We start from the raw sequence: 18,020 nt of genomic DNA, 5'->3' as shown, positions 1-18,020 counted from the left end.
CTCAAGCTGAGATCTAACCAAAATTTATATAATAACATAAAAACATTTTTATCAATATCTTTAAAATTTCTGTTTATTAAACCCAACAATGAAAATGCCTTCTTAACATTGCAATGTATATGCTCAATAAATTTCAAAGTTGTATCAAAAATAACACCCAAGTCTTTGATTTTATCAACAAAAAGTAATGGGTGCGAGCTTTTTTTATAATCATAATTATTATCTGATACAGAACAACCAAACATCATCACAACACATTTTTCTTTATTCAATTTCACATCATTCTGCACACACCACCCATTCAAATCATTCAAACCCTTCTGCAATACCACACTATCCCTATCTGAGTTCATAATTTTAAATAACTTTGCGTCATCTGCATACATATACATCGCAACCCCACCTACATCCTGAAACAAATCAAATAAATCATTAACATACATTAAAAACAAAATTGGCCCAAGCACACTACCCTGTGGAGCTCCACTCTTTACCTCACAATATCTTGACATACCATCATGCACTCTCACACGAAATGTTCTTCCATTCAAATAATTATAAACCCAAGCAACCAATTTGTCATTCAACCCACATTTGTTCTTCTTAACCAATAATTTATTATGTGACACTCTATCAAATGCCTTTTCAAAATCAATATATATTGCATTAATCCCATAACCTTTATCCACAGCTCTAGACCATTCATCCATCAATTTTAACAACTGCAGAACAGTTGATTTTCCCTTGACAAACCCAAACTGTTTTGTATTCAGCAAACCACTTTCAATCAAATGTGACATCAAAGCATCCTTTATTATAGACTCCATCAATTTACATGTTATGCATGTCAGTGCAACTGGTCTATAATTGTTAGCTTCCTTCTTATCTCCTTTTTTTATAAATGGCTGTAACAATGCTTTCTTTCCATCATTAGGTATGACTCCCCATTCAAAAGACCTATTAAATAATGAACTTAAGTTATCATAAATAGATTCTTTACATTCAAACAATATTAGAATCACAATCATTAGAATCACAATCATCACTGACTTCGTTATGAAGTTAAAAAGTAATGGTTTTATCGATGCATTTGTTTTAGAAACTTTAAAGAAATGTTTATTTTTGTGTGCTTTAAATTTTTTAATTTATTTTTGAATTGCTGTTTCAGTGTTTCACTACTTTTTCTTGGTTAAGCAAAAAGTGAGACAAATCCGCGGTCACCGAAGCGAGACGCAGGAGGAAAATTCGGGATTTTCTCGCTCCCACCCAATTCGGGGTGATTGGCAACTATGAATTCTTTACGCTTCAAATCATTTTAAATATAAACAATACATCGAACTAACACCTAGATATGAACGCCCAACGAGGACACATCATAATTTGAGCATGGTAGGCCGTGCATTAAGCTATCGCTTTGTTAATGATGGACCTTTGCTTAAGTATCATTGTTTATTTGTGTTGCACGTTGTTTTATAAAGCTGTTGAGTTTTGATCATCGTAAATTTATTGAAATTTTTGTATTGTTAATTATTAACTTTTTTTTAAATAATTTTACTTTGTACTTAGTATTTTGTTCGTGATAATATTAAAATGGTGAATAAATGCTCAGCTTTCGGATGTAAAGTTGGATACAAATCAAATACAGCAAATGACGAGAAAAAGGACACATCGTTTCATGCCTATCTATTAAAAAATCCGGATTTGTGCGCTAGATGGGTACGTGGTAATCTTCCTAAAGATTATGTTTCATACAAATATTCTGAAATTTTTTCACTTCACTTTGATCAGTCAAATTTTGCAATATGTTTTAATAATGGGGCCGACAGTTCTGTTCACTAGCAAAGTGGAGTTTGCTAGCACCGTTATGGAGAGGCAAAGAAGAAAGTTGAAAAAGATGCAGTACCATCAAAATTTCAGAATGCACCTTCATTTTTGTCCACTTCAACACAAAAATCTCGATCGACAAAATCTTCATCAGTTACTCGCTGCTTGTTAGATATGGAAGGGGCAAAAAAGCAGCTGAAGAGTTACCTAGAAACAGATTTTCTAAATAATTGTGGATTGAATGACCTAAAACAACGTATACCTGAAAAATGCACCTTCCTTTCAGAATTTGAATTAATGAATTTTTTTGATTATATACAAAATTGAAATTATATATAATTGTCCACCTATTCAATGCGAATCAGTGAAAATTATGAATTGACATTGCATCATAAGGGTAAAACTTTCTCAATCATTCATGAAAAGCACTATTGAAAATCATTTAACAGGGATTAGTCAAATATTAAATGTCCTCGATTGTCTAAATATATCGTTGTAACCTAGACGTTCGTAACTACCAACACCAATGTTATAATTTTAAAGATCTTTATTTCCAACACTAGTGCTGTAGCTTCCACGATCGTCAAGTGTTCACTATTTTTTAATTCAAGAATTCCGATAGATGAAAACAGCTGCTTCAAACGCAAACTTTATTGAACGTTTATTTGAATTCCAACAGTAATAAAAAACACTAAACTAATCCAAGTAGCTACATAAATCACAATAATAACAACTTCACATCAAACCTTCGCTAGAAATCTAACTGACAACCTGTTTCTTCGCAGGATCTTATATAGGCACCAAAGTGGATTTTAACGATAAAAAGATTACAAATATTTTTTACGATCCTCTATCCAAAGATTACAAATATATCAAAGATAACAGTAATTAAGATAACAAACAATATAGCTCAATTTGATCATTTCGGCAGTTATAACTGAAACTTGTATAGAAACAAATTTTAAACTACAAAAAAGTATTACTAAACATAAACTAAAAACATGTTTAAATATTTTGATGAGAGTGATGATGAATATTCTCAATTGAAATTTGTTATGGATCAAATAAAATTAATTGGTCTTAGCAAACAAGAGTGAAACTATTTTTCACAATTATTATTGTGAGCTTATTTAATTTACTCTTCAGCATATAAAAAATTTAATTGAAAGTAAAGCATTGTGTTTGACATCAATAAGAACTTTGATAAAAGTTATTAGAGGACTTAATGTTAACTGTGGACTGGACAATGTAACTCTTCGAAATATTTTCTCAATCGGTTACAAAGAACTTCTCTTTTAATAATTGAAGAAGTGTATGTTGATGACGTTAGTTTTGACAAAGACAATGTAAAAATTAACAGCTGTTCAGAACTTTCAAAAGAATTGTCAAATCTTGAATTGCCAGATGTCAATGAGGCCAGTAATATATATTATGTAGCAGGTGCAGTAGTGAAAAGTATACTCAGTACGAATAGACTGCTTGTCTGTCTGGCTGCTGGGAAATTTTTCAAATTATAAAAAAGTCAGAAACCGCTATGAAATGATCTGTGAAAGTTTTTTCAATTGCATGTGTAAAAATTTTTTTAATATTAAGGACAGTTTTAATATTAAAAGTAAGTAACATAAACAACAAATTAAAAAAAGTTGAAAAGCAAAAAAAATTTCATTTTATATTCATTTGTTTCATGAATTTTAGCAAAGTGGTTAAGGTGAAAGTTTTGTTTATTACAACATTCTTGAATTGTAATAAAATAAATGGTGTGTGCATTATTTGAAAAGATTTACACCAGGGGCGTCATTTCAGATTTTGGTTGGGGGGGCGAACTTATGTGGTCTATGACTTAGCATGTAACATATATATATATATATATATATATATATATATATATATATATCAGTAAATTTCGGTAACAAATTTTCATTTAAGCATATTTCATTAAACGTGATGCTTATATTATTGTTATTTAATTTTTTATTAAGATTTTCTATTTTTCTTATTAGTTTTTTATAATTATAATTTAAATTAAAAATTAGAACACCAATATTCATTATTTAATTATTTATTAAGCGACGTTTCGAATTTTATAATTCATCTTCAGGCAATTTAATATTAATTCAAATAAAACATAACAATAAACTGTCAGATGACGTAATAAGAGTTGAGCGCGAAAGTAACGTAACGATTAAAGTTAAATAACGTAAGTTGTTAAATTAAGTATAATAAACAATTATTTTGTAATATAACATAATAAAATATATTATATGTGCAATATCATGTTAATAATAATAATAATAAATTAAACATTTCGTGATGAAGGTAAAATAAAATTGGAATAAATTTGTTTGTTCAAATTAGGTTTATAAATATTAATAAATAGGGATTCTAAAATTTGTAGTCTGTTAAAATTAGTGTCTTTCATTAATATTTTAGTATTATCTTCTAATATTTTGCGAGATAATTGCTGGTTGTGGCAGTCATGGTAGTGTTGATTTGGAGCTCCGATGTTCGAATGGCAGGTTAAACGGCGTGTCAGTTTTCTTTGTTTTTCCGGTTTTTAAAACACACGATATTAAATAGTTTAATCACCACGTTTATTGTTTTGGTATTCTCAGTTGTGATGGCTTCCTTTTTATCTACATCTGCTACGAGAAGTTCAAGACAAAAGGATAAAATTTATTTAATTGGTTTTGTGACCCACCAAATTACTGGTGGCAAATTACCATCAAATCGTCAAGTGTTACGTAGTTTGTTTTATAACATCCGTGAAGTAAAGCTGAATATAAAAGGTGCGGCTAGGTTAACGATAAAAAAAGTTTTTATTTTCTGGGAGAAAGCAAGGATACAAACAAAACATTTGAAAGACTCTGTTGCTAAGCTAGAAAAACTTCATGAAGAATGGAGAAAACTACAAAAAAATTCTAACAGAACTGGACCAGCTCAGACAGAGAAAGAAAAACTTTTTAAGGCCATACTTGATGACCTATTTGACATAGCTCATCAAGATGCACTCCAGACTGCAACAGAGGAAGACAAATTGTTTTTGCTTAAGCAGAGAGAAAAGGGGTGCCCAGGTGTCATGGGAGGAGTTGATTTAAAGTGTGTAAAAGCTGAAGAGCGTTGGCAAAAAAGAAATGCTTCGGAAATGACGAGGTTAACAAAATTTAGGACAAGTTCAGGTGAATTAATTTAAAGTAGATTGTTATTCTTGTTTAATTATAATGATGTGTTTTATATTTTAGAATTAGAAGAGCTTAAATCGTTAGGCAGCAGCACGTCAGATGAAGATGAAATTGAAGATAATGATCAACGCACAGAGAAGGTAGATATGGTGACACTAAATTATGGGCCTGAAAAAAAGATGAAAAAATACACTAGAGGTACTGAAGAAATTGTTAATGAAAAGTTATTTCTAATATTGGATAGGTGTGCTATTTCAGATAGAGACGCAGCTAGAATAATATCAGCTACAATTGAATCTCTTAGCCATGATTCTCAGCAATATATTGTAAGTAGGAGTGTCATCCGCTTGCGCCGGCAAGAATTTAGAAAATAAAGAGCAAAACTCATTCAACAAAGATTTACAAATTCAGAATTAGAAGGAGCAGTTGTACATTGGGGTGGGAAATTACTTCCAGATATGTTAAATAAAGAAAATGTTGAAAGAGTTGCAGTCTTAATTAGCTGTGGAGAAGAAGAACAGTTAATTGGAGTTCCCCTATTAGAAAATGGTGCTGGCAGTACAATTGCAAAATCTGTTTATTCAGAACTTGGAAAGTGGGGTGCACTAGACAAGATTCAAGCAATGTCCTTTGACACAACTGCCGTGAATACTGGCCGCATTAAAGGCGCTTGCGTTTTATTAGAGCAATTGATGGAGAAAAAATTATTGTATCTTCCATGTCGCCACCAAATTTTGGAGGTAGTGTTGAGATCAGTTTTTGATGCTGCATTGGGAAAGACTACAGGCCCTCAATCGGATATTTTCAAAAAATTTAAAACTGAATGGAACAGCATTGATAAAAAAAAATTTAAATCAGGAGTTAAAGATAAAAGTGTAGCCAGCAAATTGATTAATCCGGATCAAATTTCAAGTTATCTTCTAAAACAATTAACAGTTCATCATTCAAGGAGCGATTACAAAGAATTGATTAGTCTTTGTCTTATATTTTTAAAACGCTTTCCGTCAGAAAACATCGTGTTTGCGGCTCCTGGTGCTTTTCATCACGCAAGGTGGATGGCGAAAGCGATATATTCATTGAAAATATACCTTTTTAGAGAACAGTTTCAACTGACAAATTTTGAAAAGCAAGGATTCCATGATATTTGTCTATTTATTATAAATATTTATGTGAAAGTTGGTTGGATGCCCCGAAATCTGCACTTGCTCCAAACCAAGATTTACAATTGTTAAAATCTTTGGTAAATTACAATAAAGTAAATAAATTTATCTCAGATAAATCAGTTTCAAAATTTTTCAACCACTTATGGTACCTCAATCCAGAGCAGGCTGTTTTTTCATTATTCGATGATTCATTAAATAATTGTGTAAAAAAGAGAATGGCAACAAAATTAATATCTCAAGCAAATGAAGAACTTGATGACTACTGTGATATGAAACCACGAATAAAATTAAATGAAGTATCAGAGATATTAGACAAAAATGTGGACCATTTTATTTCATCACAATCAATCAATTTTTTAAAAAGATTTAATATTAATGATCAATTTTTGCATACCAATCCAGAATTATGGAGTAATAACGAAAAATATTTGAAGAGTAAAAAGATTGTGGACGGATTAAAAGTTACAAATGATACAGCAAAGAGGGGTGTTAAATTAATAACAGATTACAACTCATGTATTACAAAAGATGAAGAACAAAAACAATATCTTTTGCAGTTAATTGCTGAATGTCGGACAAAATTTCCTGGTTTCTCAAAAGCCTCCTTATCCGAGCCTCTACCTTTTGAACAAACAATGAGTTAAAGTAGGAATTTGTTTGATGTATTACAACTATAAACAATATAATATGATTAAAAAATAAGTTTATTTGTTAATAATAATGATTTAGATACAACGGTGTTATTTTAAAAACATTTCTTCATAAACAAACTAAGTTTTTGTGTGTTTTTGTGTTATAGTGAAATTCAACGTTTTTTCAATGTGTATCTGTAACATTGCAAATATGTCAGAAACTATAATTTGTAGCTAAATAGTGATCATAGTAACATTTGAAGAAAACAAATCAATGAACAAAATAAAATTTAAATCATGTTTCTAGAGTGAACCGTTTTTATTTTACAAACAAAAAACTGCGTTTTTTTCTAAATTTTCCAATTTTTCGAAATTTCAAGCTCGATTAGGCACGGGTTAGCATTATCCAATTGAGCTAAAACTTTACAAATGTCATTTTTTAGTCAAGTGGCACAATTTAGGGGGTTCCCCCGATAAGATTTCGAAATTTTTTTTTTTACATATAGCGTTGTAACCACCCTAATGCATATAGTACTATTTCGACTACCTATTCTCGTCAGTGCAACATTATAATAAATTTTACATTTTTAAAGTTTTTAAAATTTCAAAATTTTTAAAGTTTTAAAATTACTAAATTATATATCCTATATATATCCTTTTTACAAAGAATTTAATATTAACACTTTTATAATTTTAATATTTTATAATTTTTTTTGGGGGGGCAATTGCCCCCCCCTGCCTCCCCCCAAATGACGCCTCTGCTTTACACTTGAATTTAATTTAACAATCAACCACACATATGAGATATGACAGCATCATCTTGTCTTTTGTCGGATGTCAGATCCATGGATATAATGGATATGCCATAAAAATTAATTTATTACAAAAATTGTTTTTTGTTCTATGGATCAAGCATTGTCGTTGTCTTCTTCAGTGTCTTTGATTAATCGTCTGATCTGAAATTATCGCTTGCGAAGTTTTTGTCTCGTTTGCTGTTTTAAATTCGATTTCGTATTGCATTTTATACTCTATTTAGTACATTTAAAAAAATAAGGGGGTTAGTATAATTTTCTGCATTTTTACATTTCGTTTTATACTTTTTTTACATTCCTCACATACATAGGTAGTTAAGTACACATGACATGACATTGAGATTAAACTATTAGGGAATCTTAGTTCTTAACTTGTCAAAATAATATTAAAAACAATAATACATTTATAATTAGAAAATATTTGCTTAGTATTTGATTAGACAGATACAGATTCTCAACCAAATCAAAGTGCCTGTGTGTTCCATTACAAAATGCCACTCATCTTATTTAAATGAAAATGTTACTTTACACAGGTTAATTTAATTTAGACTATACTATACATACACTATACTATACTATAAAGTATAACACTATACAATATAATTATAATAATCAGCAAACAAATATATATAAAAATATAATATAATAGTAATAAATAATATTAGTAACATTATAAATGCATTAAATGGTAATGTTAACTCAAAGATGTATAAATAATTTGTGCTGATATTAATTAAGTTAAATTTAAATTCAGGCTGCCAAGGAATAATATTAAGAGATTCAATGGGAAAACCTCATTAAAAAATACATTGACAATTACGATGAAAAAAAAGATTTTAATTTGTAGCAAACATTTTACACCGGAAAGTTGGTTTGAAAAGTTGGTTTGAAAATTTTACTTCAAAAAGATGCTTTTCCAGCAATATTTGACAAGGTTTTATTATATAAAAACCAATGATTTCAAGTTTCAGTTGTATAATTTAAATGTTTTTAAAGTTATAATTTTGAAATTAAGATATTGTTGTCAGGATAATTTTTCTGAAGTGTTCTTTATTTATGTTATGACTTATTATATACCCATAATAAACTTATTTTAATTTTTTAAGTTTGTAACCAATAATCTGGTTCTATCATAATTTAAACATTTTGTATTTTTAGCCTTCTTCAGATTTAAAGTTAGTTTCCGATAATATTTGTGCAACGTTAATAACTGATGTGAAGTCAAGTGTAAATTTGGTTCGTCTTTTTATATCTATATATTATTAAGATTGTGTTACATTTTAAGCCACCAAGTATAACAAATTTCAGTTTTTATTAAATATTTTTAAAAATTTGCTTTGCATTAAGTTTTGTTATATTTATATTAAAACATAAGAAGCTAGTTTATGTTTTATGTATAAGATAGAAACATAATTAAACATTTGTCTTGTCGTTCTGCTCGGAGTTATCACCTCAAAGATATTAATTAGATGCCTTGCAAATAATAACATATATTCAAAAACGTCCAGTATTAATAAAACTTTAATAATTTAACATTACAGTTACCCTCAACATCATCGCGGCCAGTTGAAAAACCATCGACATCTGCTGTTAAATTGGTTTGTATGTTTGACAGATTATAAAATAATATACGTAACAAATAAAATTTATTAAACTTTCTGCAACTCTCAAATATAAATAGTTATCTAAAGAAATTTTTATATGGTTTACATTCATTGATGCGTCTATTTAAAAAGCTGAATTGTCATTTCAAAAATTACTTTATGAAATTTTTGGAATATATACTTGAAATCTTGAAATGTAGCAGACTGGTATTGATGCTTTGACGCCGAGAAGTTTGAAAAGGAAAGCTAATCAATTAAGTACGACATTGACTAAAACAAGGAATGTGTTATACAGCTGCAATATAAGAATAAAGAGATATAAATTAAATGTTCAGGCATTTAAAGAAAAAATCAAAAAAAAAAAAATTTAAAGAAATCAATGATGAACTGAACTCAAGATTGGTTGTAAATTCCTGTAAGAAAATTTTATAAATTAGAAACTATTTTACACTATACATTTTTTGTTGAAATTGTATTATTGCTTCCAACCCAAAAAATTTATTCTAACGCACAAATTCAGTCAGGATGATCTGGAGTTGTTCTTCAACTTTATCAGAAGTGCAGGTTTAAAAATATATAAAATAATTTTTAAAACGCTTTAACTTCGTATATTATAATTTGACTTAAGAAAATGCAATGACAATCCCAACGTACAACTGTTGGAAACCATCTTTAAACGAGTTTATTTCAGATGTGGGTATGTCTCTGGGAAAACCGGTTATTCAAAAATTAAAAATGCATACCTTTTAGAAGATATTTTATGTTTATCATTATTTAATTTTTCAGGCAATGTACAGGAACAATTAAAGAAGATTCTGAATTTAAAATACCCAAAGAACAATTTCAACATATTTTTGAGGAAGTTATTTTAGAACTGGAGTTTCTAAATCAAAACACAATGTCAACCATTATCGATAATGCAGTGGCATATATTGCTGGATGGGTGGTTCGAAAAGTAACCCAGATGATAGATTGTAATCAATGCTGGCTAGCACTTGTTGAAACAAAAAGTAGAGTCGCCATGTTTTACCATCAGCTATTTATATTAAAGGACGACGGTGGTTTGGTTTTTCCTTCCTGTGGTGTCGTCAAGGTTATTAAAATAATTGATTTATAAAAACTTTTGCTTCATGCTTTTTCTATATATTCATCATAAAACAGTTTACAAGAAAACATATATTACAATTGAATAACAATAGGAACAATGCATTAACAATCATTAACAACATTGCCAATAACAGACGGCTACCAATAAACTATTCCTAACGTTTAATAAACAGATTTGTCATGTAATAGAGAGGCAATTGAAAATGGAAACCGAGCAACGTAAAATGAATACTGAATCGGTAGTTTCAAATGTTTTTAAAAGGTTGGCCAATGAAGATTTATTAAATCTCAAAGAATATATATCACAGATACATTTAATGGATTAAATAATCATTATTTTTGTTTACTTAGACTTATTGCAAAAACATATATAAATGTACGTTCATTTCATTCTGCAAAAACCACAAATCAAATAAAGATCCGTTCTAAATCTCATAAGTAAATACATTTCAAGGGACAATAAAATCATTTATCAATGAAAAGATTTATCAACCATTTGTAAATTTTGAATTGTTTGATTTACTTAGCAATCATATTTGTTTCATATATATATTAAACATTCTTTTGCTATCTGTTGGTAAAATCTGTATTTTCTATTTGGTCATTATGTTTTCATAAAACCCGTCACTCTAACATCTTCATTATTTTATATTTCATTTATTTTTTATTTACGAAATCATTATTTTCAACATACTTTAACATACTTCAATCATATTTCATTTCTAATTGAGTTTTCACATTTGATTCATTTAATTGAAACAATAATGCATCAATATTATTTCAATTCTTCATTGTTTTGGAATTTGTTTTTTCATTCAAAACATTAAACAATTGGCCTTCAATTTTTTATTCCTTTCATAAATAGTTTTTGAAATTATGCTGACGACAAAAAATTTTTAATATTGTAAATGTAAATTAAACCCCATTAATGAAAAATGTTCATTATACCTTTTTATATATTCATCAACTAACAAAATTATTTTCAAGACCTTCTTTACCTAACATGTATGCCTATATATGCAATCATTTAATGTTATCAAATTTTTGATTTCAATTTAAACATGCATTTTTTTAAATCTCTTTATAATTTTAAGTATTTTTTCTGCAAGAGTTTATTGTTGCATTCTCATCTGCATTGATCTACATCATAATTTTACCGCAGCAATATATTAACTAGATTCAAGTCATCATTATATCAACTTTTTTCTTTTCAGAATGTAAACTTAACGAATTAAGTGATGGATGCAACGAATTAGTCTGAAGGACCACATCAAATCTACCGAAATCTTGCGTCGTGCTGGTTTAGATGATATAAAGGACGAATGCCGGCAACACCGTCTGCGGTGGTTTGGTCATGTCAAACGAAGTGGAAACAGTGCCATAACTTCTCTTGCAGATGTTGAAGTACCTGGCACACGTCCCAAAGGCCGTCCAAAGAAGTCCTGGTCGCAAACAATCGAGCAAGACATGAAAGCTCTAAATTTAAATGAAATGGATACAACTGATCGTCTAATTTGGCGCAAAAAGTTGATGGCAAAGAGAACAACGTCCTACCTCGGGAAACCGGGTCTCTGGACGCAAAACGAAGATTGATTGATTGAATGTAAACTTAACAGTTTTAACCCTTTCCTTACATTATTTGTCAGTTTTAATAATTCATTTTTTTTATCTAATTCATTTTTTCATACAAAATATAACTTTTTTTGAGATAAACTCTAGATAATGCTATATCAATTAGAAGTTTCTATGGAAAAAAATATCATTTCATTTAAAATTTTTAATAAAATATTTTTAAACATTTGTCTCTTAGTTGCTATTGACTTACGTAAATGATTTGCACTTAAATATAAAACTCCTTATTTTAATCGCTAGAAGTAAATTATTAAAAATACATTTAAAAAATTTATTTAAATATTACTTATTTTATCACTGATTAAATGTAGAATTAACACAATTTGCTAAAAACAGTCCATTCCATATTCATGGCATCAGATTAGTCATTAATTTACTCTGGTTTTTATCAATAACTAGAAATTATTAAAATTGAAAGCAGACATTTTTCCATTTTTTTATATATACAATTGCAAATTCAAGAGACGACATGAAAGTTAATAAAATTTGTTTCAGCTTCAAATGATTTATTATCCAAAAAAGGTACTCAAATGTATGAGTCAGCTATTGTTATTACAGTAATTATGAGCAGTCATACATTTGGTATACATTCTCATGAATTTACATGTCCCGTTTATAACAATAATAAAATAAAAAGTAAAGACAAATTAATATGATTGTGATCGATTATCAGAATATCCATTGCAGAACAGAGTGAGGGATGACAGTGCAACTTGTAATTTTGGAAATTAGTATCAAAAAAGCCCAACGCAACTGAAACACACCAGTAACGTTAGCAATCTAACATTACCAACTTATATTGCTAGTTTTTTAAAGCGAAATTCTTATTTGGTAATAACTCAACTACGGAAGATATGACGATAATCGAAAACTAGACGATATTCTAACATAGATAAAAAGCTAAATGTTTTTTAAAATTAATTTTTCATTGACGTTTTTGGTTCTATGGATCAAGATTTTTTGCAAAAATTTATTTTAACCGATGTATGAATATATATATATATATACATATGAGACTTGCCATCATGGAATTATATAATGCTTGCCATATCCATTATATATATCCATGGATTAATCAAAGACGCTGACGAAGACAATGACGATGCTTGATCCATAAAACAAAAAAACAATTTTTGTTATAAATTAATTTTTATGCCATATCCATTATATCCATGATTCCGACAGCCTTCACCCGCAAAATAATCCTGGCAACGGCCTTGATTAGCAATTAGTATTATATTGCACGATAGGAATTGAACCTACGCAGATGGTCACCCACAACTATCAACGATAATTTAAGTGAACGAATTTGGGTTTGATTTCGATTATTAATTAATTAAACGGCCTCACAAATATTACCGCTCTTGGCCTCAAAAGCCCAAAGAACGCCACTGTTGAGGACTTTTCTATCCTTTACCGCTTCTGTAATGGAATTTAAAACCACTCAAAAATGCGTTTATCTTGCAGCCATTGTGAAAAAATGTGTTTATTATGCAAAAGTATGTCAAGAGAACAACTAATCAATGCGCCTAAAGTTAAAATTATGGGCCAATCCACGAATATAATCCACTATATAACGGTTATTGTAATCATGCACTATATAAGTTGAATTCCAACTGCCGTGTCTCGATAAACCTTTTGGCTTTGAGACGGTTGGCACCAGCAACATATTGTTTTTTTTTATCTCCATTTAAAGCTTGTTCGTCTTTCAAGAATGAAATGAATTTCCACAGAGGCGCCAACTTGTCCAAAATATTGGGGGGGCCCGGGTCATGGTCACCAAATAATATATTATACCATATGATTATACCGTTTCATTATAGTTATATATATATATATATATATATATATATATTTATATATGTTGGTAATAGACCATAATTTTTACAATATTCTATAAATTCTACCGAATGTTTGGCGTTAATATGTTTGTAGTTCGTTTTTTCGATTTTTCTCACTAAAGTTTTTTGGTGAACGTTTAGTTTATTAAAATTCAAAATAAACTTATTTTTCGAATTCATGCTGCAAATAAGGCCATATTTCGATTCCGAATGAATCATCGTCAGTGCTCCTTGTTGTATATAGGGAAATATTGACTTTGTCAAGATTAACTTTGACGTTGTAAAAATTAACTTTGGTGTTGTAAAATTGAACTTTGATGCGAATTAGGTGTCAGGTTTCTTTCTTAAAGAGCTGGTCATCTTCTTTGGTCTCCTTTTCTTCATCGATAGCATCATATTCTTCTTTGTCACTATTTACGATGCTAGTTTTTATTACTTCTTTGTTTTCGTTGTTGGTTAAGTGAGGTTGTCATTTTTTGTTGTATATTTATTTTTGGTTTATTGATGTCGATTAGGACTGCTTCTGCAATTTTAAGATGCGTGTAGTTGCTGTTCTGGTATATTACTTTGGTGTTGCTGTCGAGGATTTCACGGCTAATTGTGATTGAGTGTGTTGAGTCCAAATGAGATTTGATAGCACCACTCTGTTTATGCATCGTAAGCCTTCTAGTCAGTGAGGTAGTGTGTATATATATATATATATATATATATATATATATATATATATATATATATATATATATATATGTTGGTAGTTGGTATAGACCATAATTTTTACAATATTCTATAAATTTTACCGAATGTTTGGCGTTAATATGTTTGTAGTTCGTTTTTTCGATTTTTCTCACTAAAGTTTTTTGGTGAACGTTTAGTTTATTAAAATTCGAAATAAACTTATTTTCCAAATTCATGCTGCAAATAAGGCCATATTTCGTTTCCGAATGAATCATCATCAGTGCGGTCGGAAGTTTATATAGGGAAATATTGACTTTGCCAAAGTGAACTCAGATGGAAATTAGGTGTCAGGTTTCTTTATTGGCTGGCCAATCTTCGTTGGTTTTCTTTTCTTCATCGATAGCATCATATTCTTCTTTGTCACTATTTGTAAATAATATTTCCCTATATAAACTTCCGACCGCACTGATGATTCATTCGGAATCGAAATATGGCCTATATATATATTTATATATCTATCTATGTGTGTGTGTGTGTATATATGTTTCAAACATATATAAATATAGAAATTAGTGAAATAAAACATCCAAATGAAATTAAAACAATGCAAATGTTTTTAATCGTAAATCATTGTTAATTGTTTAACGTCAATTGACTCAGTTAGGGTACGGTAACAATGCAGTATCGCACTACGTGGTTCAGCCTCTCCTGTCCTATTGTGGATCGCAGATACGTTTTTAGACTGCTTAAGGCTGAGAAACTTCTCTCTGCTGTGCAAGTTGTTACAGGTGATGTCAAAAAAAGCATTAAACATTGAAAATTTCCAAAAACATTTTCCGCCTAGATAACATCTTGCATAATTTGGATTTCCTTTTGAATAACTACAACCATGGCAGATGAGGTCTTGAAACATTTTCAGATGTAGAATAAGACGATTTTTACTTGTATCATTTCCGTAATATTCTTAAAGCTTTGAAACTTTTACATCCTGATCCTGCAAATTTAAAGTACTTAGATCTGAGTTTTTAACGTTTTGTGCAATAAGAAATCCTTCGGACTTGAATCTTGTTTTCAGACGGCATCTACGGCTTGAATATAAAATCTTTTAAAATACTCCTTCGGATCAGAAAAAATATTTTAAAAGAAGGAGTTTATAAGGTTGTCCACCTTCGTCCATTTTTGGGGTCACGTCTTACGCACGCCAATGATGGTGCTTCTGTATTATTTTTTGCAGCTTTCAAAGTTACTTCATGCCAAAAGTCATTGAATTCTGTGTCTTATTTACTTAAATTATGGTATACAAATCTCAAGGACCAAATATGAAAATTGTATGTAAAGTTTAGAAAATATTTAAAATTATATCTAAAAAATATTCACTTTCTTTAACAAAATATCGAGGGGGCTCAGCATTGTGCGGGCCCAGGGAAATAAATATTGGGGGGCTCGAGTCCTTACAAGTCCCATAGAGTCGGCGCCTATGCGCTCTATGCTCACTTAACATTGAGCGCCACTCTTAACATGGCGCGGCGCAAGTTGAATAAATAAATAATTCATTCAAAATTCGTTTTCTCGGTAACTAGAAATGATACAATAATAAATTTGGTATTATTTTAATCAGCAAATTTTACTTTATAAGAAAAAATATAATTTATATACAAAAAATTTATTCACAATTAATTTATACCAACAAAGCTAAATTCAATGTGAGTAATGAATTCATTTACCTTAATACTTTTTGCAACAAACTTAGAAAAATCAATTGTAGTTTGTCGACGTTACATTTTAAACCAACCAAAAAATTATTTCAAATCTATTTTTAAAATGATTTTAAATTTTAGTCCGCTTATCAAACACACAATGAAAAGTTAATTAAATCAAAGATAGAAGAAAGATAGCAAAGATACTTCACTATTTTTGCTTAAATTACGGTATACAAATCTCAAGAACTAAATATGAAAATTAGCATGGAAAGTTTAAAAAATATTTAAAATTATATCTAAAAAAATATTAAATTTCTATGACAAAATATTGGGGGGGGCGCGAGTCCCTCCAAGCCCCATGGAGTCGGTGCCTATAAATTTCCATATTGTTGGATGGCTAGTTCTAATTAACTTACTAAAGGCTCTGTGCCACCCTTCGCAAGCCGTTGAAAGTAGCATTGTAGCAGTTCCACAGGTCGTATGCAAAACGTAGAGGTCTGCGTTGTTGACGCCGATTAGATCTTCCAATCCAAGTGTTCTCAAAATAGTCTAAAACAAGTTGAGCTTTCTCTGGAAAATCTTCCGATAGTTGTTCAAAACTTTCTATAATGTCATTTGGGTGAAAAAAGCTAACGACGAAATCATTCGTGAAATTGAGGGTGAATTCCGGATCATTTTCATACCTTTAAGAAAAAGCGCATAATTAATAATAATATTAATAATAAATAATAATAATATAATGCATATTTATAAATGTAAAAACAATTTTCTTGCTTTTTATATAGAAAATTCAAATTTTTGAAAAAACGGGATTTATTTGATATGTTTGTGCTTATGTTGAAGGCCGTTTGCTTGAACGTTTTGCCACAGGCATTGACCGAAATTGAAACAGCATTCTTTCTGTTGTGATTCGGGAAATACATTTCGAAAACCTTTAATAGCGGCTGTTTCAAAATCAGTTGTAATTGAGGTTGGACCTAAAATGGGCATTTATTCTGTTTTCGATGACAATAAAGCAAACACAGTCGGAATAACGCGATCGTTGTAGATTCCATGAAAAGCGTACAATTGATGAAACATATTTAAAAGTTCCATCCGCGTACCAATTTTCAGAGTGTGAAAGAAGCTACATATTTCGCTGAATTGAGAAAATGAGAATTCGGTTAGGACCATCATTGCTATCAAACATAAGGAATTGACCATCATTGTGTGTAATTTGATAGTTATTAAGGATGACGAAGTCTACCAAAAAATTTGGATTCAGTGGTGCATAAGTGCGGAAATATTTGTCATTTGGCCAGATGCCGTCTGTAAAAGGCCATTAAAAGAATTGGTGATAATTCGTCGAAGAACATCCTGCGTTTCTCTGACATCATTTTTTATTTGATTCGCAACCTTAACAACTTCGACCCGAGCAGCATTTCCTGCGTGGTTATGTTTACCGACTCTCTTTACAATTTCGTCATTACGAGTATGCAAACGTGCGAGACATACAAGATTTTTATATTGATCCCATTTCCAGTAATTTTTAGCTTCCGTAGTCACTTCTTTTACGTCAATAAATTTTTTTTTTACTTTTTCACTATGCACGAATTCTAGTGGCATTTTTCAAGTTTTAGCAAAAATTAGCAAATCGTGATGCAAAAAACTACTTTCTCATTTCTGACACACTTCACATACAGTATTTTATTTTATAATTTCGCCGCCAGTATATATTTTAGTGATGGTACGATTATCGAAAGTTCGATTCGATTTCAATAATCGAAATCGAATTGATATTTTGAAATCGAACCATCCCTAATATATTTGCAGCATCGTAAATAAACTTGACTATCTTACATTTTTAACTTA

At 29.8% G+C, this 18,020-nt stretch overlaps 2 protein-coding genes across 2 annotated transcripts; one reads left to right on the top strand and one right to left on the bottom strand.

Annotated features, from left to right (window-relative positions):
- Nucleotides 1-4,441: 4,441 nt before the first annotated feature.
- On the top strand, nucleotides 4,442-6,810 carry HELRODRAFT_160132 (hypothetical protein; the record flags this gene model as incomplete). The annotated part of the gene is made up of 4 exons (XM_009017139.1): nucleotides 4,442-5,000; nucleotides 5,064-5,333; nucleotides 5,415-5,915; nucleotides 6,569-6,810. The coding sequence occupies 4 exons, from the start codon at nucleotides 4,442-4,444 to the stop codon at nucleotides 6,808-6,810; spliced, it is 1,572 nt and encodes a 523-aa protein (XP_009015387.1).
- A 9,774-nt stretch (nucleotides 6,811-16,584) lies between these two features.
- Nucleotides 16,585-17,774, bottom strand: HELRODRAFT_160131 (hypothetical protein; the record flags this gene model as incomplete). The annotated part of the gene is made up of 3 exons (XM_009017138.1): nucleotides 16,585-16,852; nucleotides 17,357-17,477; nucleotides 17,651-17,774. The coding sequence occupies 3 exons, from the start codon at nucleotides 17,772-17,774 to the stop codon at nucleotides 16,585-16,587; spliced, it is 513 nt and encodes a 170-aa protein (XP_009015386.1).
- Between the last annotated feature and the right edge of the window lie 246 nt (nucleotides 17,775-18,020).

The sequence above is a fragment of the Helobdella robusta genome, assembly GCF_000326865.2.
Source record: "Helobdella robusta unplaced genomic scaffold HELROscaffold_2, whole genome shotgun sequence".
Lineage (NCBI taxonomy): Eukaryota > Metazoa > Annelida > Clitellata > Rhynchobdellida > Glossiphoniidae > Helobdella > Helobdella robusta.
The sequence above is the reverse complement of the archived record's forward strand: the minus strand, read 5'-3'. Positions and strand labels throughout refer to the sequence as shown.